At 41.3% G+C, this 24169-nt stretch overlaps 1 protein-coding gene across 1 annotated transcript in view; it reads right to left on the reverse strand.

The window, feature by feature from the left end:
- Positions 1 to 12399: 12399 nt before the first annotated feature.
- Positions 12400 to 24169, reverse strand: part of LOC310929465 (transcription factor IIIB 90 kDa subunit-like) — a 74599-nt gene continuing 62829 nt past the window's right edge. Inside the window, exons 17-19 of the mRNA XM_083892233.1 lie at positions 19815 to 19866; positions 14734 to 14896; positions 12400 to 13762 (exon numbers count right to left, since the gene is read on the reverse strand). Coding sequence (XP_083748359.1) covers positions 13725 to 13762; positions 14734 to 14896; positions 19815 to 19866 — 253 coding nt within the window. The 3' untranslated portion in view covers positions 12400 to 13724. The remainder of the gene's footprint in view (positions 13763 to 14733; positions 14897 to 19814; positions 19867 to 24169) is intronic.

Consider the following 24169-nt stretch of genomic DNA (forward strand, 5'->3'; position numbering starts at 1 on the left):
CTGTATTGACGTCTGTATTTATGTCCAAAAACCACAAAAACACAGTTCATAAATGCAAGAAATGTCTGTACTGACATAATAGTTCACTTGGCATGTGAATTTGACGTTGTTTACATTTAGAAATGTAAGAAATATCAGTCAAAATGCATTCGATAATATCGCAAAACACCATCAAAACACAGGCTTATGTTAAATGTGTAATAAACTCGTGTCAGAGTAAGAAATAAACATTATTTACAGCATAAACATGTATTGTTTTGTATTTTTAGACATTTTCATTCAATAAGTTTATCATTCTCAATAATTTTCCACAGATTTAATTATATTTTAACACATTTTAGTACTCACAGTAGCTCCAGGTAAATCATGTCACAGTCCCGGTGGTGGAGGTCCTCGGTGGCCGACTGAAGGCAGGGGAAAGGCGGGCTGCCGGTTGACCGTTGACCGCTGACACGGAGGTTCTTCTCCTCTGACGTCGAGAAGCTCCGGGTTTCATTTTAGTTTCCATGGCGTGTTTTTTGGTGTGAATGTCTATTTAGTTAATGAGCAAAATAAACGTTTAAACGTATGCACTTCGCTTAGTGCGTCTGCGCAGTTCAGCCTCTGGGAGAAGCTAACTTAGCCGGTTAGCTGGAGAGGCTTACAACACAATATCGCCTCCTACGACGCTTATTGTTGAATTTGTGCGGGTAAAAATGAAAGTTTCCGCTCGTTAACAGTCTTGTGTTTAAGTACATTAATCACAGTAATCAGTAAAACACACTTTAAACTTGTTTTAAACCTCTTAGTGTCGAGTTTACGTCACTCACTAACCAGCGAACGGCTGCTATTCAACCACTCATGCTAATTTGCTCCAGTTGACGCACCTGCGTGCCTCGTTAGGTCCCCGCCCCCATTCGCCGCAGCCAATCACAGCACAGAAACATTTACGTCACTCTCAGTCGACCAATCACAAGCAACTACATCGGGAAACACTTCTGTGCGACGTAAACAACATACGCAACCGGTATTTTATTAGGTACTTCTGTTTACCTACTTTTTAACGCAAATATCTGAAATGTACTCAAATAATTGAGGTATTTTTTTAAAGTGGCAGGGTGATTTATGTTAAAGGGATCGTTTGGGGTTATTTAAAGTGTAATTATATGAGGTAATTAACCATCTTTACAGACAAATATGATCCGTGATGACACATATTTATACTTTTTTTATTAATTTAATGTGGAAAAGCCGAATTAGAAATGATAAATCTATATGATCTTAAGTCTACGATGCCTTGACAATATTTTATTCCTACTTTATCTCACTGTTAAACACCCTTTTCAACCGGAAACTCACGTTTCACTCTCCTAACTCTCTCTGCACCAAAGTCCATTGATGATGTCGTCGTTTTTACACCGCGACACGCGCACATTAATCGTTAAATCCTTGCTGGCTCCGTGCACTAAGTTCAAAACAATAATAACGTGTTATCTTGTGAATTCTACATTTGAAATATTTTGTTTGGATTAACGCAAGTGGCACAAACTGACCACACGAGGCAGCAGCGTAACAGAGACGCCTGTGTTCCAGTCAGCTAAAAATGATGGTTTTCTCTATGGAGTTTGGTGCAAGAGAGTGAAACTTGAGTTTCAAGTTGGAAAAAGGCTGTTTATTTATTTTATTGAAGCGAGCCCTTTGTTACGTGGCTTAATAATCCCATGTTGACAGTGAGAGTGAGGTAAAAACATTCACTTCCTGTCTTTTTCTTGACTTCAGCAGAGAACGGCGTGTTTCTCAGGACCCCTGTAAACCCTGTAAACCCTTTACAACAGCGAACTCCACAATGTGATGCGAGAGAAACCTCCCGAGGACAGGATTGACTTCCTGTCAGCGGAGGAAGTGATGATTATCTGCGCCGCGCCAGGTAAAGCCACTTCCTTAAACCCTCCCCCCCCTCCGTCATGTCTCGCCGGGTTCCCACAGAAGACGGGGGATTAGCGGTGGAAGCCTCGCACTAATCTCTGGGATGTTTGGACACCTTTTGCTCGCCTGACGTCCTGATCCTCGCTCAGCTCCTGCTGCGAGACGGGATTCTCACTCGCTCAGGGTGGGAAACACAAGAGTTTCAGGAGCCTTGAAATGCTATTTTTGTGGAAAAATTGGTAAATTAAAAGTTCTACCAAAGTCATTTTCTGGTAAAGTACCACTTTAAAGGTACTGGCCTTTATAAGAATCCCTTAAATCTACAGCCAATAACCTCTCAGTGTGGTTTTACTCTGTGAGTCATAACAGTCTTCACATTCACAGGCTTCACTTGCAATATACATTGAAAATAACTCTTATTTTGGCGGGGTGTTCGCTACTGTCAACGAGTAAAACTCTCAAAATAAACCAGTGAATCTGTGTCCAAGGAGATAAAAGAAGGAAAGCAACAGTGCTCACTCCACACACACACACACACACACACAGAGACACACACAGACAGGAAGTGTGTCACAGAGCTGTGAGGTCACCAGAGGTCAGCGCCACCTGGGAGGCGGCTCTTTTGTGGATGATTGATGTTTCCCTGTAAACAGCAGCGCTTTACGTCCTCGCGACTGTCAACTCACGTCTTATCATGGAAATGTGAGGCGAGTGTATGTGTGTGTGTGTGTGTGAGATAAACACAAACACTCACACAACTGTGGTCTTTCTAACAAACGTGTGTGTAAATAAAGTCCAGGTGTGGGTTCGTTTATTCCTGAGATCACGTGATAATGAGATAAATTTGTGCGTTCACATTAGTTCATTTGCATGGTTTTTTTTTAACACTTCCTGTCACAACACTCCTTAAGGCGTAATTTAGGTCGAGAGGTTCGGAGAGAACACGTTTCCATGACGACTGACCGGAAAAAGACGCCATGTTTGCGTGACTCCCCGATTGTTAAAATGAGTCTCTAAAGTTAACGCTTAACTTTAAAAACAAAGGCGCACACATACGCAGTAACACAGGTATGCTAACGTTATTTGTTAGCGCTGCGCTTTTCCTTTAATAAACAGACTGTAGGCGCGCTAGCGGTGCTAAAAGAAGCAAAAGAAGCTAACGGAGCTAACGTCTATTTACCATCAGTCGTCATGGAAACGTGTTTACTTTTGCACAGCACTAATATAAACATATGAGCATTGGTATAAAATATATATATATATATATATACATACATACATACATACATATATACATATACATATACATATACATATACATATACATATACATATACATATACATATATATATATACATACATATACATATATACATACATACATATACATATATATACACATACATATACATATATATACACATACATATATATAGTTAAAACAGTGATGCTAGGCCCTCAGCAGCGCCCCCTATAGGCTTCACTGTGCTGGTACAGGGAGTCTGACACCAGGGAACCAGCCATGAATAATAGATATATGTATGTGTGTATGTGTGTGTGTGTGTGTGTGTGTGTGTGTGTGTGTGTGTGTGTGTGTGTGTGTGTGTGTGTGTGTGTGTGTTCACACATGAATTATTCATGTGTCAGGGTAGAGGAACCATGAGCTTGTTCACTGCTTCACTGTAAGAGTTTCATTTAAAAATACTCACTCATACATATATATATATATATATATATATATATATATATAAATATAAATATAACTCTGTCATAAACAGCCAAGTGACGAAAGATTAAATTAATAAATGAATAAAATCAAGGTCAAATAATAATAATAGTAATGATAATAATGATGAAAAAAACAGTGAAAATGGTGAGTGTTTTCTGAAGATTGTGAGCTTGAAACACAACAGGACTCGACTCTCCAAGTGTTTCCCTCTGACACTTTCATTTAGATCTCATGTGTTTGTCGTCTTGTTTCCTCTCATCCGTCTTCTCTCGATGGTTCGACGCGACACAGAAACTCATTTGTGGGAAGAAAAAGCTCATCCTTCAAATCTGTCACAGGAAAACTCATCAGTAAACTAGCACATCCTTCTTTTTCCTCCTCTTCCTCCTCTTCCTCCTCTTCCTCCTCTTCCTCCTCTTCCTCTCCTCCTTGCTCCTCCTCCTCCTCCTCCTGTGTCCTCTGAAGGTCAGCAGCACATTAATGAGCAGATCTCTGACAGAGGACGTGTGTTGGACTCTGTTGTCTTAGCGTCTCACACCTGTAACATCATCATCATCATCGTCGTCTGTACGTCTGCTGCTGATTTTAACCCTTTAATAAAAGACTTGTGTCATAAAATCTAAGTCAGTCTAGGTCTACGGCATCTTAAGAACATGTCCACGTCTTTATCTTTAACTGTTAGACAGACTTTAACAACAGGAAACTGAAGTTTGTAAACCACTCACTCTCCCACACCAAAGTCCATAGAGAAAACCAGTGATTTTAACATCACAGCACACAGGAGTTGTTGATCCACTGCTGCCTCCATCACTAACTTACAATGTCTGATTTTGTCCATTCAGCTTTTGAAAAACTTTGTTTAAGTTGACCTCAGTGACACAAAGTGACCACAAGAGGCAGCAGTAGACCAGCAGCTCCTGTGTCCCTGTGAGCTAAAATCACTGATTTTCTCTATGTGCTTTGGTGTGGGGAAAAAAAGTGAAAAAAAAAAACAATTGCAGTGTGAAATATGTTGATTAAAAAAATTTATTCTACTGTGCAATGAAACTGAAGTTTGTAAACCACTCACTCTCCCACACCTAAGCCCATAGAGAAAATCAGTGATTTTATCTCACAGGGACACAGGAGCTGCTGGTCTACTGCTGCCTCGTGTGGTCACTTTGTGTCACTGTAGTGAATCTGAACGAAGATTTTTAAAAGCCGAATTGACAAAATAAGACGTTTCAACTTAGTGATGGAGGCAGCAGTGGATCAACAACTCCTGTGAACTCCTGTGTGCTGTGATGTTAAAATCACTGGTTTTCTCTATGGGCTTTGATGTGGGAGAGTGAGTGGTTTTACAAACGTCAGTTTAACAGTTGAAGATAAAGACGTGAACACACTGTTAAGATGTCGTAGACTTTAACTGATGTAGATTTCATGAGGTCAGTGTTTAAAGTCATATTTAAATGTTCTAAAACGATGAACCTGAGCCTGAAAACATCAATAACTTTGTCACGTTTACACTCACGTTAACTCTGGATCTGTTAAATATGAATTAAATTAGTGATTATCCTCAAAAAGCTTCTGTTCATTTGAATTTTAACACATTTGTTCATCTCAGCGTCTGACACGCTGACAGACTTCATCTCCTCCTTTGTCTCCTTCCCTTATTCGTCTCGTCGCCTCAGGTTCGTTTCCTCGCTCCCTCGTTAATTATCCGCTCGTCTCCTTTAAAAGTCACACTTTTTTAAAAAAGAGAGTCGAGGCGGTCGGTCAGAGTCGCTGTCTCTCTGAGATAATTACCACTTAGCTCCCAGGGCCAGGCTGCGCTCTGATTGGTCCAAGAGAGAGAGTGTGTGTGTGTGTGTGTGTGTGCGTGTGTGAGAAGGTGTGAGTGTGTGAAAGTTATCATCCATTCACTTATCGCACAATCTCACACAATTCTTGTCATCGGGGCAGATGGAGGGAAGACGCCGTGTGTGTGCGTGTGTGTGTGTGTGTGTGTGTGTGTGTGTGTGTGTGTGTGTGTGTGTGTGTCGGGGGAAGCCTGTTCACATTCCTTCGAAACAGCACAAAGGGAGAAAAATTCACATCACGAAAGAGACGCGGAATTACCAAGAGACACAAAACGAGCTCAAAGAGACACTTTGTGACGACAAAGACGCACAAAAAGACGCACAAAGACGCACAAAGAGCCTCGATAACGACGACAGAGATGATAATTAACGAGAATAAAAAGGCAAAACGACAGCAGAGACGACAAAGACGCAGGAAAACACACAAAACAACCACAGGAAACAAACGATTACATTAAAGGTGAAACGATGAGCAGACACACAACTGCACAGAGAGGAAAGAGGAATATGACAAACACATGAAACACACAAAAACGACCTCAGAGACACTTTCTGAAGACAAAGACACACAACGGAACAAAAGAGACTCAAAAACGACGACACAGAGACGATCAAATAACCTGAATATGATGCAGAATGACTATAAAGACACACAAAGTTGTTAAAATGTGACAACAAAGTCAGTAACGCAAACAGAGAGAAGAGGAAAAACGAGAACGACGACAAAAAGACACAAAAATGCTCATTAAAACACAAAGTGACCACAGGAAACAACTAAATCACCACAAAGACACAAAAATGACAATAATTAGACAGATTATGCAGAACAACACAAACAAAACACACAAAGATGACGTCACAATCTGACTGTACAATAAAGACCAGGAAAGGACAAAAACTACACACACAACTACACAAGTGAATGTAAAGATGCAAAAATACACAATGTGTGTACATGTTGTTAAATAAACACAAAGAGTGTGTGTAAGTGTGTGTGTGTAAAAGTGTGTATGTGTGTTTGGTGTAAAGATGAAAAACTTCACGTTTCGAGTGGTTTCTCTTTACACACACACACACACGCACACACACACACACAGTGATCATGTGACAAACCTCCATCTGCTCTCATTACAGGAGAGAGAGTGAAGAGAGGAGTGAGTGAGTGAATGAGAGAGAGAGAGAGAGAGAGAGAGAGAGAGAGAGAGAGAGAGAGAGAGAGAGAGAGAGAGAGGCTTCACTCTGCTCTAATAGATCACTGAGAGAGAAGAGGATGAGAGAGATGGATCCTGAGGGGAGAGGAAAACAAAAGAGGGAGGATGATGATGATGAAGATGAGAGGATAAGGATGAGAAGATAAGGATGAGAATGAGAGGATGAGGATGGGAGGATGAGAGGAAAAGGATGAGAGGATGAGGATGAGATGATAAGGATGAGAGGATGAGGATGACAGGATGAGGATGAGAGGATAAGGATGTGAGGATAAGGATGAGAGGATGAGGATGAGATGATAAGGATGAGAGGATGAGGATGAGAGGATAAGGATGAGAGGATGAGGATGAGAGGATAAGGATGAGAGGATGAAGATGAGAGGATAAGGATGAGGGGGATGAGGATGAGCGGATGAGAGGATGAGAATGAGGATGAGAGGATAAGGATGAGAGGATGAGGATGAGGATGAGAGGATAAGGATGAGAGGATGAGTATGAGAGGATGAGAATGAGAGGATGAGAGGATGAGGATGAGAGGATGAAGATGAAAGGATGAGGATGAGAGGATGAAGATGAGAGGATGATGAAGATGAGAGGATGAGGAGGAGAGGATAAGGATGAGAAAATAAGGATAAGAGGATGAGGGGATGAAGATGAGAGGATAAGGATGAGAATGAGAGGATACGGATGAGAGGATAAGGATGAGAAGATAAGGATGAGAATGAGAGGATGAGGATGAGAGGATGAGAGGAAAAGGATGAGAGGATGAGGATGAGAGGATGAGATGATAAGGATGAGAGGATGAGGATGAGAGGATGAGGATGAGAGGATAAGGATGAGAGGATGAGGGGATAAGGATGAGTGGATGAGAATGAGTGGATGAGAATGAGTGGATCAGGATGAGAAGATGACAGGATGATGGTGAGAGGATGAGAGGATGAGAATGAAGGGATGCGGATGAGAGGATCAGGATGAGAGGATCAGGATGAGAGGATGATCATATCTGAACACAAAGGTTGAAGAAGTCAGAAATTAAACAATAATACAAAATAAAAGCATGAACCTGACAGAGTCCAGACTCCCATCATGCATCAGGGGACACACACACACACACACACACACACACACACAGCTAATGGGCTAATGTGCAGCTCTGCTAAAGATGCTCATTTGTCTCCATCAGAGAGTGTGTGTGTGTGTGTGTGTGTGTGTGTGTGTGTGTGTCGTCATGGCGACGGTGAACACAGCTCAGAGGTTATTTCTCTCTCATTAAAGAGTTAATTACCTGCTGTGGAAACGTGTGTCACCTTTGGCTGATGATGATGATGATGATGATGAAGAGACGAACACACCCCGTCAAAATAAAACACTGTTTACAATCACAATAATAATATTAATATTAATAATTATTTTGATAAATGAAAACATGAAGGAAATACATGAAAAATGTGATGTTAAAATCACTGATTTTCTCTATGGACTTTGGTGCAGGGAAAGTGAGTGGTTTACAAACGTCTGTTTACACAAAGAAAAGTCTGTGCAACAGTGAGATAATACGATCATTATGATATCGTAGACTTAGAATTGTGTGAATATTACAATTTGAACGTTTTGTTTTGACACAATTGCGTCAAAAAACAACAACAAATTCATGTTAAAAGTGATGAATCATGAGTTCATCCTGTCATCAGCTGTCAATCACTATCATAAGAAACAATAATGTTAGTCATTGACTCGTCTGACGCTGTTTGGGCTAATGGTGCGTTTAATCTCTCTCTCTGGTTTAATCTACCTCTTTCCTCCCTCTCTCTCTCCATCTTTGCTGCCTCCCCCTTTTGTCTGAAATGGAGCGTTCCACTCTCTAAATGGACATAATGGAGGCTCCATTCTGCGTCTAACGGGGTCATTTGACGACTCTTTGAAAACATAATTCCCATAATGACATAAACAGAGCACAGTTCCTATTGTTGTTCTTGTCCATTTAGCAGTTTAAAAGGGTCAAATAACAGAGAGAAAGAGCGTGAAAGGAGAAATAATAACGACGTTTAAAGGTTAAAATAATAAGTGAAGCATAAACATACAACCTTTTTGGCTTAAACTTGTTTTTAAGACTTTAAAAATGATAATTTCTCTATTTTTTAATGCGGAAAAATGGCAACATTTACAGTTACTTTGGACATTTTATTATGAAGCAAAACAAATGACTGTGTTTTAGCTGTAAAAAGCAGATTAAAGTACGTATTCAAACCTCGACTCTGCTGGAGTTTAATCTACAATCTTCATTTGAAAGATAAGAGAACATTTAAATATTTTAATTCACACTTTCTCCTGTGAGCAAATGTGAGAATGAGGTGAAAACCTCTGGGTAAATGATGGATTAAATAAGAGTTTTGGACGTAACGTTTTAATCCTTCATAATTCAAATCTAGACCTTGTGAATCTGAAATGAATTCATTATCATCATAACTGCACCCTGTAAATACTTATTATACATATATTCAGTGTATTCTTATGACAAAACACATATAAAGTGGAATATTTTCACGACATAAAAGAAAATAAAAATCTAATTTGGGCAAAAACCTTGAGCAAAAACTAATTATTCTGTGTTACTGGATTGAATTGAACGGATTATTTAAATTCCTGCAATCTGCAAAAACAACAACAACAAGGGTAAGAATAAATAAAGGAGTTTTTATTATTTGTATCATATCAATGTTTTAGTTTTAGTTCCTGCAGCGACGAGTGTGAATACATGTGATGAGGTTTGTGTGTGTGTGTGTGTGTGTGTGTGTGTGTGTGTGTGTGTGTGTGTGTGTGTGTGTGTGTGTTAAATCCACTCCTCTAATGAAGAACAGGTGAATGAAGTCGACTCTAAAGCCTCGACGATTCGTCGCTGATGAATTTAAATGAACTCTTAATCTCTTCAGTGAAAAACGTGCGGCTGCATTCCAACTCTGTTCATTTCAGATTAACTGACTGTGCAAATATTATGAGCCGAGACCTGGAAATTAATCAGCTGGTGGAAAAATGAGGAGAAGGAGGAGGAGGAAGAGGACGAGGAGTGTGACGACGTCTGAACTGAGACGAGATCAACACGAGGAAAAACATGGTGATAAACATTAGGAAAAGACGATAAAAACACAAGGAAAAGATGCGGAAAATGCGATTAAAACAAGGAAAAGACGAGGAAAAGACGATAAAAACACAAGGAAAAGACGATAAAAACATGAAGAAAATGCGATAAAACACAAGGAAAAGACGATAAAAATATGAGGAAAACGCTATAAAAATACAAGGAAAAGACGAGTAAAACACGATAAAAACACAAGGAAAAGACGAGGAAAACACGATAAAAACACAAGGAAAAGATGTGGAAAAGACAATAAAAACACAAGGAAAAGACGATAAAAACAAGGAAAAGACAATAAAAATATGAGGAAAACTCTATAAAAATACAAGGAAAAGACGCGGAAAAGACGATAAAAACACAAGGAAAAGACGATAAAAACACGAGGAAAAGACGATAAAAACACAAGGAAAAGACGATAAAAACACAAGGAAAAGAATAAAAATATGAGGAAAACGCTATAAAAATACAAGGAAAAGACGAGGAAAACATGATAAAAACTCAAGGAAAAGACGAGGAAAACACGATATTAACACAAGGAAAAGATGTGGAAAAGACGATAAAAACACAAGGAAAAGACGATAAAAACACAAGGAAACGCTTTAAAAACACAAGGAAAAGATGCGGAAAACGCGATTAAAAACAAGGAAAAGACGAAGAAAAGATGAGGAAAACGCAATAAAAACACAAGAAAAAGACGATAGAAACATGAGGAAAACGCAATAAAAACACAAGGAAAAGACGATAAAAACACAAGGAAAAGACGAGGAAAAGACGATAAAAACGCAAGGAAAAGATGTGGAAAAGACGATAAAAACACAAGGAAAAGACGATAAAAACACAAGGAAAAGACAATAAAAATATGAGGAAAACTATAAAAATACAAGGAAAAGACGCGGAAAATACGATAAAAACACAAGGAAAAGACGATAAAAACATGAGGAAAAGACGATAAAAACACAAGGAAAAGACAATAAAAATATGAGGAAAACGCTATAAAAATACAAGGAAAAGACGAGGAAAACACGATAAAAACACAAGGAAAACACAATAAAAACACAAGGTAAGACGAGGAAAACGCAATAAAAACACAAGAAAAAGACAATAAAAACATGAGGAAAAACACAAGGAAAAGACGATAAAACCATAAGGAAAAATGCTATAAAAACACAAGGAAAAGACGAGGAAAATGCGATTAAAAACACAAGGAAAAGACGAGGAAAAGATGAGGAAAATTCGATTAAAAACACAAGGAAAAGACGAGGAAAAGACGATAAAAACACAAGGAAAAGACGAGGAAAAGATGAGGAAAATGCGATTAAAAACACAAGGAAAACACAAACACACAAGGAAAAGACAATTATAACACATGAGGAAAAGATGCTAAAACCCCACAAGTCAAAGACCATAAACTGTTCGACTGTTGTCTGTGTGAACATTAGTACAGAAGTTAGCTAGCTAGCTACAGTGGCTAACAAAGCCATTACTCAGCACATACACAAAACACTGACCTTATTTTGAAAGATTAGCTCATAACATATTCCTTTTATGATTTTGTTTACATGTTAAAGAGCATTGTGTGATTATGATTAATGTTTGTTCACATTAAAACGGAGAAAAACTGACCTTTAATTTGATGAATGAATCATTTGAAAAGCTTTAGCTTTGAGCTTAAGACGTTAGCCAACTACAGTCACTAACAAAGCCTTTATAGAGCATTGACTGAATATAAATCATCTTTGTTTACATTAAAATAAAGAAATATTACCTATTATTTGACCAGTGTAATTTAAAAAGCTTCCTGTTGTCTGTGTACATGTAAAAATACATGCTAGGTAGCTACAGTGGCTAACAAAGCAGTTAAATCAACAACAACATGCAAAAAACTGACCTTGTTCTGACCGTATTCACCTGCTAACACACATTTGAATATTAAAGTGCTTTGTCTGAGTGTTTGTTTACATTAAAATGGAGGGAAAATAATCGTTAGCATGTTATTTTGACACGTTTAATTTGACATTAATCATTAAAAATGAAGTGCAAATGTAAACACAGACGTTAGCGTCCCAGATTAGCTACTGCGGCTAACTGACTGACAAGTAAACGCGATGATAAAGATGAGGAAAAACATGAGGAAAAGACGATAAAAACATGAGGAAAATACGATAAAAACATGAGGAAAAGACGAAAAAAACATGAGGAAAACATGAGGAAAACAATAAAACACAAGGAAAACATGAGGAAAATAGGATAAAAACATGAGGAAAACACAAGGAAAAGACGAGGAAAACAATAAAAACACGAGGAAAATATGAGGAAAACAATAAAAAACACAAGGAAAACACAAGGAAAAGACGATAAAAACAGGAGTGAAAGACGATAAACTGTTCCGACGGTTGTACATTAGTACAGAAGTTAGCTAGCTAGCTACAGTGGCTAAGAAAGCCATTACTTTATATGTTAAAGAGCATTGTCGGATTATAAATCATATTTGTTTACATTAAACCGGAGTGAATACATTAAAATGATGATGCGGTCGATGCACAAACACTTAAAGAACGAGGAGGGAAACGTGTTTTTGTGTTTTCATTCTTAGTGAAATCTTTACTGTAGCAGCAAATGAATCCACACACCAGAGAACAGATGTAACATCAGGACTTCTGTAGCAGCAGATGAGGCGTTCAGGGACGCCTCGTTTAAATTCACTCTCTGTGTGTGCGTGTGGACAACAGTGAAAAAAGGCTACGATGTCGTTGGCCTCCTCAAAATAAAACTTTAAATAGAAAATTAATCTCCTCTCTATTATTGCAGAGAACGTCTTACAGGACACCGTAAAGAATCATTTACATAACCCGTTTAAATTATTCACTTCTAGAGAAAAATAAACCCCAAAAAAACAACAAAATAAAAACCAGCAACAATTTAAAATTTTAAGAGTCAAAAACAAAGCAAAACGCTGGGGTTGATAAAAGTGTTTGAAGGCAACGTCGCAGTAATACTTTGGTGTCACTTCATCACCGATAAGGCATCGATTGATCTCACGCTTCCTGATTGATCCACAGACGTGAAGCGCAGAAACACGGGATTATTATTATTAAGTACTCGAGTGTTAGCGATGCAAAAGTGCAGCTTCGGACGACTTTTTGTGCGTGGAAATCGTGGAAGTCGTCCGCTCTCTCCTCACACCAAAGCCCATAGAGAAAATCATCCATTTTAGCTCGCGGGGACACAGGAGCTGCTGGTCCTCTGCTGCCCCGTGTGGTCACTTTGTGTCACTGACGTTAATCTGAACGAAGGGTGAACAAAGTGTGAAGTTAGCGATGGAGGCAGCAGTGGATTAACAGCTGCTGTGAGCTGTGATGTTAAATCGCTGATTTTCTCTATGGGCTTTGGTGTGAGAAGAGTGAGTGGTTTAGGAAAGTGGCAGAAACTTGAGTTTCCTGTAGTGATTTAAGGCGGTGAAACATGATCCTGAAAACATCTCATACTTAACGTCTCACGTCGACTGAACTTCCCCTCAAAGGATGATGATAGTGTTGTATTCTTTTTGGACTAAACCAGTGAAAGACGTTTGTCTCCTGGTTAGCGCTCATGATTAGCGTAGTTTAGCAGCATTTAAACGACTGTGTTTCAGCTTCATCGTTTCCCGTGTCTTTAAATCACCTGTACGTGATCACACTGTTCGTCACAGTTAATCCCAGTTTTAAGCCCGACTCACAGCTCAGACAAACCCGTGTTTGTTTGTTTCAGTCCCTAATCTCCACTTTACCTCCTCTGACGGACGTCAAAGAGTCGTGCAAACCTTAGTGCAGGAAGTCTCGCTTCGGCCATTTTGTTTCCTGTGAGAGAAAATGTCTGTTGGTCGGAGGAGGAGGACGAGGAGGACGAGGACGAGGAGGAGGAGGAGACGCTGCTAGAATCCCTCGTCATAATCTGCATCAGAGCCGTAATCTGAGGGTGAGAAGGAGAGTGTTGATTTACAGGAGTTTAATCTCAGATCAGTCACAAATGTCTGGAGACTCTTTTATTAATCTGTGGCTCCAGGTCATTCACTCATTCATTCACTCACTCACTCACTCACTCACTCACTCACTCACTCACTCACTCACTCACTCACTCACTCATATACTCACTCACCCACTTATATACTCACTCACTCATTCACTCATTCACTCACTCATTCACTCACTCACTCACTCATATACTCACTCACTCATCCATTCACTCACTCACTCACTCATATACTCACTCACTCATTCACTCACTCATATACTCAATCACTCATTCACTCACTCACTCATATACTCACTCACTCACTCACTCACTCACTAATTCACTCATATACTCACTCACTCATTCATTCATTCATTCGCTCGCTCGCTCGCTCACTCACTTATTCACTCACTCACATCACATTCCTTCACTGTTAGCAGTTTGAAGGACTCAGATTCTGCCGCGGCAATAAAACATGAAAGTTCTGAGCTTCTTCTTAATTGATTCCTGTCGGGAAAGACTTTCTTTCTTTCTTTCTGCCCATGGGCCTGAGAGGTCAAAGGTCAGGGTCAGCCTCAGGACAGCACCACTGGACGTGGCGGCGAGTTTGAGACAGTTGAGAGACACAGGAGCTGCTGGTCTACTGCTGCCTCGTGTGGTCACTTTGTGTCACTGATGTAAACCTAAACAAAGTTTTTCAAATGCCGAATTGACTAAATATGAAGACATAATGAAACGTGAAGTTAGTGATGGAGGCAGCAGTGGATCGACAACTCCTGTGTGCTGTGATGTTAAAATCACTGATTTTCTCTAAGGGGGTTTGGTGTGGGAGAGTGAGGAACACAAAATATATGAACTAATCTCAGATAATGATTAAATAACTGCAGTTTTTAGTCTGTACATTCTGGTAAAGTTGTGTACAAACTGACCGTTGCCTCCCAGCAGCTCCATGGCGCTGACACAGGTCTCGTCTTCCTCGTCCTCTTCCTCCTCAGCGGCGGCTGCGTCGTCATAGACGACCGGACCGGACTCCACCAACACGCCACTGTCGGGGTTTCCCACAGGCACCGGCAGGGGGTTGGAGGCGCCGACCTGGTCAAAGGGGAAATATGGCATGTTGTTTTTAATATTCACTCATTCACTGAGATCACTTCCTTTAAAGTGACAGGAAACTATTACGACACAAACCCTTTACAGTCTAATTAAAGGCTCTGCTGTTTAAAATAAATCTGCAGCGTACGGCGTTTATACTGAGGGTCAAAGGTTAATCTGAGCCTCGGGGACGGGAACGCCGTCACATGACAGATGAAGGGGTGAGCGTGAGGGCAGAGATGTAATCAGAGCTGCGTTACTCTGCATTTCACCTCGCTAACGCCGTCTCCGTGGAGCTGTCAAACGTTCACCGTGTGAGCGCCGCCGGCCCACGCCAGGTGTGTGTGTGTGTGTGTTTACAGGAGCATGATGGGAAATAAAAACGGAGGAGGAGGAGAGAGTGGTCACAGCTACAGTTTCTATTTCTGATGATTCCATTAAGTCGTCACAGTCACTCACACACACAAGCCATTCTCTATACAAAGCAATAGAATGACTGCCAAATAGTGAGCTGTTCTAGACATCCACCAATGAATTGAATTGACTGTCAAATAGTGAGCCGTTCTAAATGTAAACAAAGAGAATGACTGTCAAAGAGTGAGCTGTTCTAAACGTAGACAAACAGAATCACTGTCGAATAGTGAGCTGTACTATACATCCACCAATGAATTGACTGTCAAATAGTGAGCTGTTCTAAAAATAAACAAACAGAATCACTGCCGTATAGTGAGCTGTTCTATAAATCCACCAATGTATTGACTGTCAAATAGTGACCCGTTGGAAAACATAAAGAAACAAAATGGCTGCCATATAGTGAGCTTTTCTTTTCATCCACCAATTAATTGACTGTTAAATAGTGAGCTGTTCTATTCATGCACCAATGGATTGACTGTCAAATAGTGAGACTTTCTAAACGTAAACAAACAGAATGGCTGCCAAATAGTGAGCTGTTCTATACATCCGCCGATACAATTGGACAAAGGATGTTGAAGATCGAGGACAAGGTGAAGGAAGACAAATAAGAGACTGACTGCCAAATAGTGAGCTACACTATAAATCCACCAATGGCTTGACTGTCAAATATTGAGCCATTCTCTATACACAGCAACAGAACGATTGCCAAATAGTGATCTGGTCTATATATCCACCAAGGAGATGATAGGAAAATAGTGATGATGTTGAAGATGGAGGCAGGAGGACAAGAGGAAGACCACAGAGAAGGTTTGTGGATGTTGTGAAGGAGGACATGAGGACAATCGGTGTAAAAGAAGAAGACAAGATGGACAAAAAACATCTGAACTGATTTTCCAGCTGTGGAACCTTTTCTATCTCTGTCAAACACAGTGACCAGGACTAAACCAGGACTAAACCAGGACTAAACCAGGACTAAACCAGGACTAAACCAGGACGTTAGCACTTCCCCGTCAGTCAGGGCTAATTCCAGAGGAGCTGGAGGAGAAGCAGGTGGATGTCTCCTCAGTTTCCCCAGCAACAGTCTGCTGTGTCCCCCACTGAGGACCTTCATCTCTCCCCTCCCTTCATGGTTTCCTCACACCTTCATGTTTCCTCTCCTTCACACTCTGACGCGAGGATTCATCTCAATCTGTTTCTCTTAAACCTCACACTCAGTCAAATCTCTGCCTCATTAATAGAGAGGAGAGGAATTAAAAGAATAATCTGAGCAGTTTAATGTTAAGGTTAAGGTTAGTTATTAACTGGTTATGGGTTAGTCTGACTGTGAGTGAGGACATTTTGTCAAATCCTAAAAACACGGCTGTTTATGGGTTAAGAATTAGGTAAAGGCATTTAGTTGTGATGGTTAAGGTTTGTTAAAAGTGTCTGTATGACTTTTTAAAGAATTTAAAACATATTTGTTTGTAACGTTGACGCGTTAACGTTTGACAGCACTAATAATTATGTATCTTTTAAACGTTATTTTAGTCTTTCCTGTTGTTTCCTGCGACATTAACGACTGGTTTTCTTTCTGACGTCAGTCTGTCGACGTCGCATTTCAGTATCGTCTGGAACCAGGTACGATCACTGATGGAAAAGCAAAAACACGAGTCGTGCTGAGTCATGGTGGAGTCGTGCAGTGGAAAAGCTCCTGATTGTCTGTGAGAACGTGACTCTGTCACAGCGAGTTCAAAGCTTCTTCATCACCTTCATCACATCTCTAAACTGACACACATCCAGCAAAGTGCAACAAGTGAGAGGAGGAGGTCAAAGGTCAAGCAGAGAACAGCTGGACTCGTCTCAGCCGACAAGAAAGTCTTCTTCTTCATTTTCTTCGTTTCGTAACAAAACTCCTCGTTCCCTCCCTGGGCTCTTTTGAAAAATGGTGCAGAGTAATTACTGGGTCAGTGACGAGGGCGAAGGACACACACACAGACACGCACGCACGAACGCACACACACACACACACACACACACACACACACACACACACACAGACACGCACGCACGAACGCACGCACACACACACACACACACACACACACACACACACACACACACACACTCTTGTACTTGCTGCAAGGACCAGCATTTCCACTTTATAAATCAACACAATAACAAATATCTACTTCATGAATGACATCTATAAAGAACTACTGGTTGCAGTACCATAACATGTCAGCAGGTGGAGCCCCAGAGCAAAAAGTGTGAGCATCCACCAGGGCTGGAAAACGTGTTTTTGTACCAAATAGAGGATCTCTGTTAAAAACAGAGTATAGTTAATATGTTTACAACCTAAGGAAGTGATTTCAATGAAAACAAAGCGAGGATCGGCCAAAAAGTCCTCACTTTGTAAAAATGTCCTCACTTTGTTGGTTAAAAACGCTTATTGGTCCTCAGTATGCCGCAAGTACAAGAACACACACACACACACACTCTTTTCAATCTGTCACTGTAATGAAACGGCAACATTATGTAACGAGGAGCTGCGAGCGAGCGCCGACCTCGGCCAATGGCGAAGGCCGTTTGCCTCCAGTTCCCAGGGGGAGGGGGAGGAGGGGGGAGTGAGGGGGGAGTGAGGGGGGAGTGAGGGAGGAGGAGGAGGGGAGGTTGCTAAGTAACAAGGCCTTGTTGACCCGGCCCCCTTGTGGCAGTGTTTTGGTCCTGGTTGACAGAGCCTGAGCTCCCTGAGCGCAGTCCATTCAGAGCTGCCAACAACACATGATGGAGGAGGAGGAGGAGGAGGAGGAGGAGGAGGAGGGATGGTGAAGAATGTGGAGGAAGGAGGAGAAACAGGAAAGGAGACTGATGAGGAGGAGGAGAGGTTTCCTCAAGTAGTGGTGAAATGAATAATAATCTGTGTTAGAGGTTAAAAACCTGTTCCACGGTTTTCACGTAAAATTAACAAAAATACACAAAATAACGCGCACGTCCTGTGCAGCCAGGAGGGGGCGTGGCCACCGTGGTGACAGCTCAGGTGTTTATAAAAGTGTGAGTAGTCTAAGGCAACGTTGACAAAAAACGACAGACGGAACGTGAACGCAGTAGCTGGTGTTTGACCAGAGGGGGCAGTAGATACAAGGACTTTGATCAATATGTCAATATTTGACAGTAAACTCCAGTAAAAGTTCAGGGGGTTTTAGTTTAATTCTGCCAATAAAACGTGAAATAAAGTGTATATTATTGAGAAAAGTGAACGTCAGACTCCTGTAAATCTACCTGTGATTGAACTTTGGCTCTAATTTAGAGTCAAATGAAGACACAAAGTGTCTGTAAATCTGCAGAAACGACAACGTAGAGGAAATGAAGTGTGGAGGCGGTGATCGACCACCGGGAGGCGCTTCACTGCAGCGCCGTAAAGAAACCACCTCTGGAAGAGCTTTTAACGACAGTTTTATGTTTAAAAGTTTAAGGCCGTATTTATTTTGAGATTTATTTTCAGGGCCGGCGGAGAACCCGGAGGGAGGAAGAGGAGGAGGAGGAGGAGGAGGAGGAGGAGGAGGAGGAGGAGGAGGAGGAGTAATAAGGGAAGGGCAAACAAAGACAGAGTGAGCTTCACCTCTCACTCAGCCGGAGTAGAGATTTATTTCTCCTCATTTTCTCTGCAGGACGTTTTCAGAGAGTGATGGAGGATTTAGACTCTGTCTGCAGCTTTGATTTTCTCTCTCGATACATTAAGACACAAAAGTATCGTATATGGTTTAAAATCCCATCAATAAAACACTCCACTCGTCTTCACCGCGTCACATTTATGACTCATTAAGACCTTTTTAATACCGCACGCAATTAAATCTAATGTCTGCTGCTCATCTCTGAGCTGGAGAGTGAACTGTGGTGAACCACAAGGCTGCGCTTTAGGCCCGATGGGTTTTTGTTTTTTAATACATCGGAGATCGCTACGACATCGCACTGGATTTCACATCAAATCTTGGATGGTAGAGAATTTTCTACAGCTCAACCAATCAGAACCATAATGTTGTTGTTTTTAATATTTACATGCTGTCAACAAGAGACACGGCTAAGTAGCACAACATCGATAGCTACGCCGACGACTCACAGCTGTACATGACTGTTTCACATCATGAATATGAACTGATAGATGCCCTTATTTTGAAAATACAAACAGTATTTTAGACAACAGAGAATTTTGTGCATTCTGAAGTGTTAGTTTTACAGAACACAGATTGAGAGAAAACGTAAACATAAGTAAATAATTAGTTAGTTAGTTTTAACACAGATTTTAATTTAATGTCCACGTCATAAACTCCCATCATAATCCCATAATAAAACTAAATCAATGATCCAACATCACCTGTCTTCAGTCTTCGATGCCTTACTGTTTGATATTTAGTATGACTTTTTTGTTTTATATTAGTTTACATTATTTATCATATTTATTATTTTTTGTCTTTTGTCCTGGAGTAACTTCTAATAAAGTTTGATAAATTGTCAATAGCTAGCTTACCTGCTCCATGGCCATCTTCTTTTTGGGCAGACCGGTGATGAACGGCTGTAGCCTGCGACACAAGAGGACGAAAACACAATCAACACAAACTGAACAAATTGTAAGTTTAATATTCTACACTACATATATTCAACATATGAACTTTTCATTTTATTTACTGCCATTTAAAAAAAACATTCCAGTTAGAAGCTGAACTCCTAAACTGGGATTTTCAATCCCAACAAGTTTGAAAAAGACACAAATATCCAAACTCCTGCTTCTTTATCAGTTCTCCAGTGTACCTAATAAAGTGGCTCGTCAGAGAGACCACAACAAACCACGACAGGAAACCAGCGGGGGGAACATTTCCTGTAAGAAAGGCTTCAGACTGGACTGTGGTGTACCACAGGGCTCCAGTTTAGGCCCGACTATTTTTAATCTCTACACTCTCATTCGTCATCAGGAGACACGGCGTCCGAGGCTACGCTGACGACTCACAGCTGTACGTTAGCGTTCCCCCACGAAGAGACTGAACTAATCCTGGACTGAACCATGTCAAAACCAGCCAATCACGCGGCGGCAAAGCAATAAAGACTGAGAAGGTGAGCGCGGAAATGTCTCGCTGGAAAACAAGCGTTAATAATCACCGTGATTAGCGAGTGTTGCTGCCACACTTTAATATAAATATACATATTCATTACACTCATTATGACAGGATTTACTGTTGAGGATTAGATTAGATTATAAACTGTGAGTGACAGACACACACACACACACGCACACACACACACACACACCAGTCCATCTCTCTCGTCTCTTTCCTCGACAGTCACTCGGATAATCAGCGATAGGCGTTCGCGGGAATTAACCTCTTTATTGGAGGCTCCGCACCCAACAATTCCGACCCACCCACCTCTATCGAAGAAGCCCCTCCCCCCATCACCCCATCCCCTCTCATCCTGACGCTGAGAATTAAAGCAGGAAACTCTCCGGAGGTTTACAGTAAGACGTGTTCCACTCTCACTGATAACAGAGATTTTAATTAATCTGCTTTAACCAGAGGGGCGTGTGTGTGTGTGTGTCTCCTCAAAGCTCATTAGAAAATAAACTCTCAGGCAGACCCGACGAATCGCTCCCCGCTGAGAGAGAGCGAGCGAACATGTGCTCGAGTCGACCGACTCTCCTGAGGACTGACCTCGACATGAAGGAAGGAAGGAAGGAAGGAAGGAAGGGAGGGAGGGAGGGAGGAAGGAGGGGAGAGGTAGAGCACAAGGGTGGAAGGAAGGAAGGAAGGAAGGAAGGAAGGAAGGAAGGAAGGAAGGAAGGAAGGAAGGAAGGAAGGAAGGAAGGAAGGAAGGAGGGGAGAGGCGGAGCACAAGGGTGGAAGGAAGGAAGGAGGGGAGAGGCAGAGCAAAAGGGTGGAAGGAAGGAAGGAAGGAAGGAAGGAAGGAAGGAAGGAAGGAAGGAAGGAAGGAAGGAAGGAAAGAAGGAAGGAAGAGGCAGAGCACAAGGGTGGAAGGAAGGAAGGAAGGAAGGAAGGAGGGGAGAGGCGGAGCACAAGGGTGGAAGGAAGGAAGGAAGGAAGGAAGGAGGGGAGAGGCGGAGCATAAGGGTGGAAGGAAGGAAGGAAGGAAGGAAGGAGGGGAGAGGCGGAGCACAAGGGTGGAAAGAAGGAAGGAAGGAAGGAAGGAAGGAAGGAAGGAAGGAAGGGAGAGTTGGAGCACAAGGGTGGAAGGAAGGAAGGACGGAAGGAAGGAAGGAAGGAAGGAAGGAAGGGAGAGGTGGAGCACAAGGGTGGAAGGAAGGACGGAAGGAAGGAAGGAAGGAAGGAAGGAAGGAAGGAAGGAAGGAAGGAAGGAAGGAAGGGAGAGGTGGAGCACAAGGGTGGAAGGAAGGAAGGACGAAAGGAAGGAAGGAGGGGAGAGGCGGAGTACAAGGGTGGAAAGAAGGAAGGAAGGAAGGAAGGGTGAGGTGGAGCACAAGGGTGGAAGGAAGGAAGGAAGGAAGGAAGGAAGGAAGGAAGGAAGGAAGGAAGGAAGGAAGGGAGAGGTGGAGCACAAGGGTGGAAGGAAGGAAGGAAGGTAGGAGGGGAGAGGTGGAGCACAAGGGTGGAAGGAAGGAAGGAAAGAAGGAAGGAAGGAGGGGAGATGCAGAGCACAGGGAAGGAAGGAAGGAAGAAAGGAAGGAAGGAAGGAGGGGAGAGGCGGAGCACAAGGGTGGAAGGAAGGAAGGAAGGAAGGAAGGAAGGAAGGAAGGAAGGAAGGAAGGAAGGAAGGAAGGAAGGAAGGAAGGAGGGGAGAGGCGGAGCACAAGGGTGGAAGGAAGGAAGGAAGGAGGGGAGAGGCGGAGCACAAGGGTGGAAGGAAGGAAGGAAGGAAGGAAGGAAGGAAGGAAGGAGGGGAGAGGCAGAGCACAAGGGTGGAAGGAAGGAAGGAAGGAAAGAAGGAAGGAAGGAGGGGAGAGGCAGAGCACAAGGGTGGAAGGAAGGAAGGAAGGAAGGAAGGAAGGAAGGAAGGAAGGAAGGAAGGAAGGAAGGAAGGAAGGAAGGAAGGAAGGAAGGAAACAGGTGAAGAAGAAGAAAGTTTTACAATTAAAGTTGGTGAAATTCAGATTTTGAGAATTAGGTGAGTGTGTGAGCTCATAATCCTCAGGATTATTGAATAATAATGAATAATCTAAACAAATATACGTGTAAACACCTGGTGGATTAATGTGCTTTGATTCTCACTTCATTTGTGTTTATTCTGTTTTATTTGTGTCATAAAAACACTTACTTTAAGACTGACGTGACTCTTTAATCCCTCATATTACAATGCCGAGTTTCCTTATTTGTTCATTTCACTCAGTTTTATGAGGTTATTTTAGTTATTTCGTGTGTTTTAAGATGTTTTTGTCAGAGATGAAGAGTTTGACCTTTGACCTCAGCAGTTCCACAGAATAATTAATCTCTCCAAGGACTCGTGTTTAGTTGTGTTTGCTAGTTTCATGTGAATTAATAATAATATCATTATTAATGATAATAATACTTTGTGGAATGCTCCTTAAATATAATCCACGTCCATATAAGCAGAATAAAACAGTGAGGAGATGATTTTCCTCTGATTCTTTCTCTCAAAGTCTCTGGAGACTTTTTTAAAAGTATTTTCTAATGAAAGCTCTCACTGCTGTCGTTTATGATCCAAACACAGTCACTTCCTGTGTGTGAGTTCATTTCCTGTTTCACAGCCGTGTTAATAAAATAAAACCTCGTCATCGTCATTTTACAGCTCTTATAAAGTGACGTCCTGCTGCGTCTCCTCTCATTTACACTTTATCTACAGTGTGTATGTGTGTGTGTGTGTGTATGTGTGTGTGTGTGTGTGTGTGTGTGTGTGTGTGTGTGTGTGTGTGTGTGTGTGTGTGTGTGTGTGTGTGTGTGCGTGCGTGTGCGTGTGCGCGTGTGCTCCGGACACAAACTAATGAACGGAAATAATGTCATTATCCATATCATAATACACGCAATAACATTACGAAGAAGAAGAGGAGGAGGAAGAAGAATCTCCAAACAGAGGGTAATAAATGATGATAATCTCAGTTTCCAACTGGATTTATGATCTTATTTTGAATCTCAATCTTATATTATTCTAACCTAGGTAGAGTCTTTTTTCAGTTTGTGTTCAACTTCTTCTTTTTTGTGTCTTGTTTCACCTCCTCACTTCTGTTTTGCTCACTTTAAAGAGACTTTTGTTCAAATGAGTTCATGATTTTTTTTAAAAACAACACGTCCTTCACATTTTCACTGAAATTTCCTCAGGAAAAACAGATCAAATATATGAACAAAAATAAAAAAAGTGTCTTATTATCTCCATATCGACCACCAGCTGCACTACACCAACATATTTATGATATTATATATAGTTAGACCTTTGTTTTTATATAAAAACTAACATTTGTGGAGTAAATATTTCAATATTACTCATTAAACATAATATATTCTCTAACGTGTTGTTTTCTTCTTAATTTTTACGTTGTTTAAAGGTCAACGTGACAAAGAAAAAGACATTTATCATTTAAATAACATGCTCATAATAATAATAATAATAAACCTAAATATGCTGTGATGTTTTCAGACTTTTAATCTCTCCGTCTGACAGCAGTGATTAATCTCTGCTCACCAGGAAACAGCCTTGGAAGTCAGTGACACAAAGGTCAGGGGTCAAACGGCCGTCAACAGCGCCGCGGGACGGGGGGGTGGAGGCAGACGTTTTGGTCTCCATGGCGACCGTTAACATCAGCGGGGAGTGGCTCCTGCCGCCCGCTCGGAGGTCGACGTATAAATCAGTGGGCGGAGAAAAAAACAACGAGGGAACACGCGGCGTTCTCCTAAAAGGACGAGT

Source organism: Microchirus variegatus, assembly GCF_963457635.1.
Source record: "Microchirus variegatus genome assembly, chromosome: 7".
In the NCBI taxonomy this organism is placed as follows: domain Eukaryota; kingdom Metazoa; phylum Chordata; class Actinopteri; order Pleuronectiformes; family Soleidae; genus Microchirus; species Microchirus variegatus.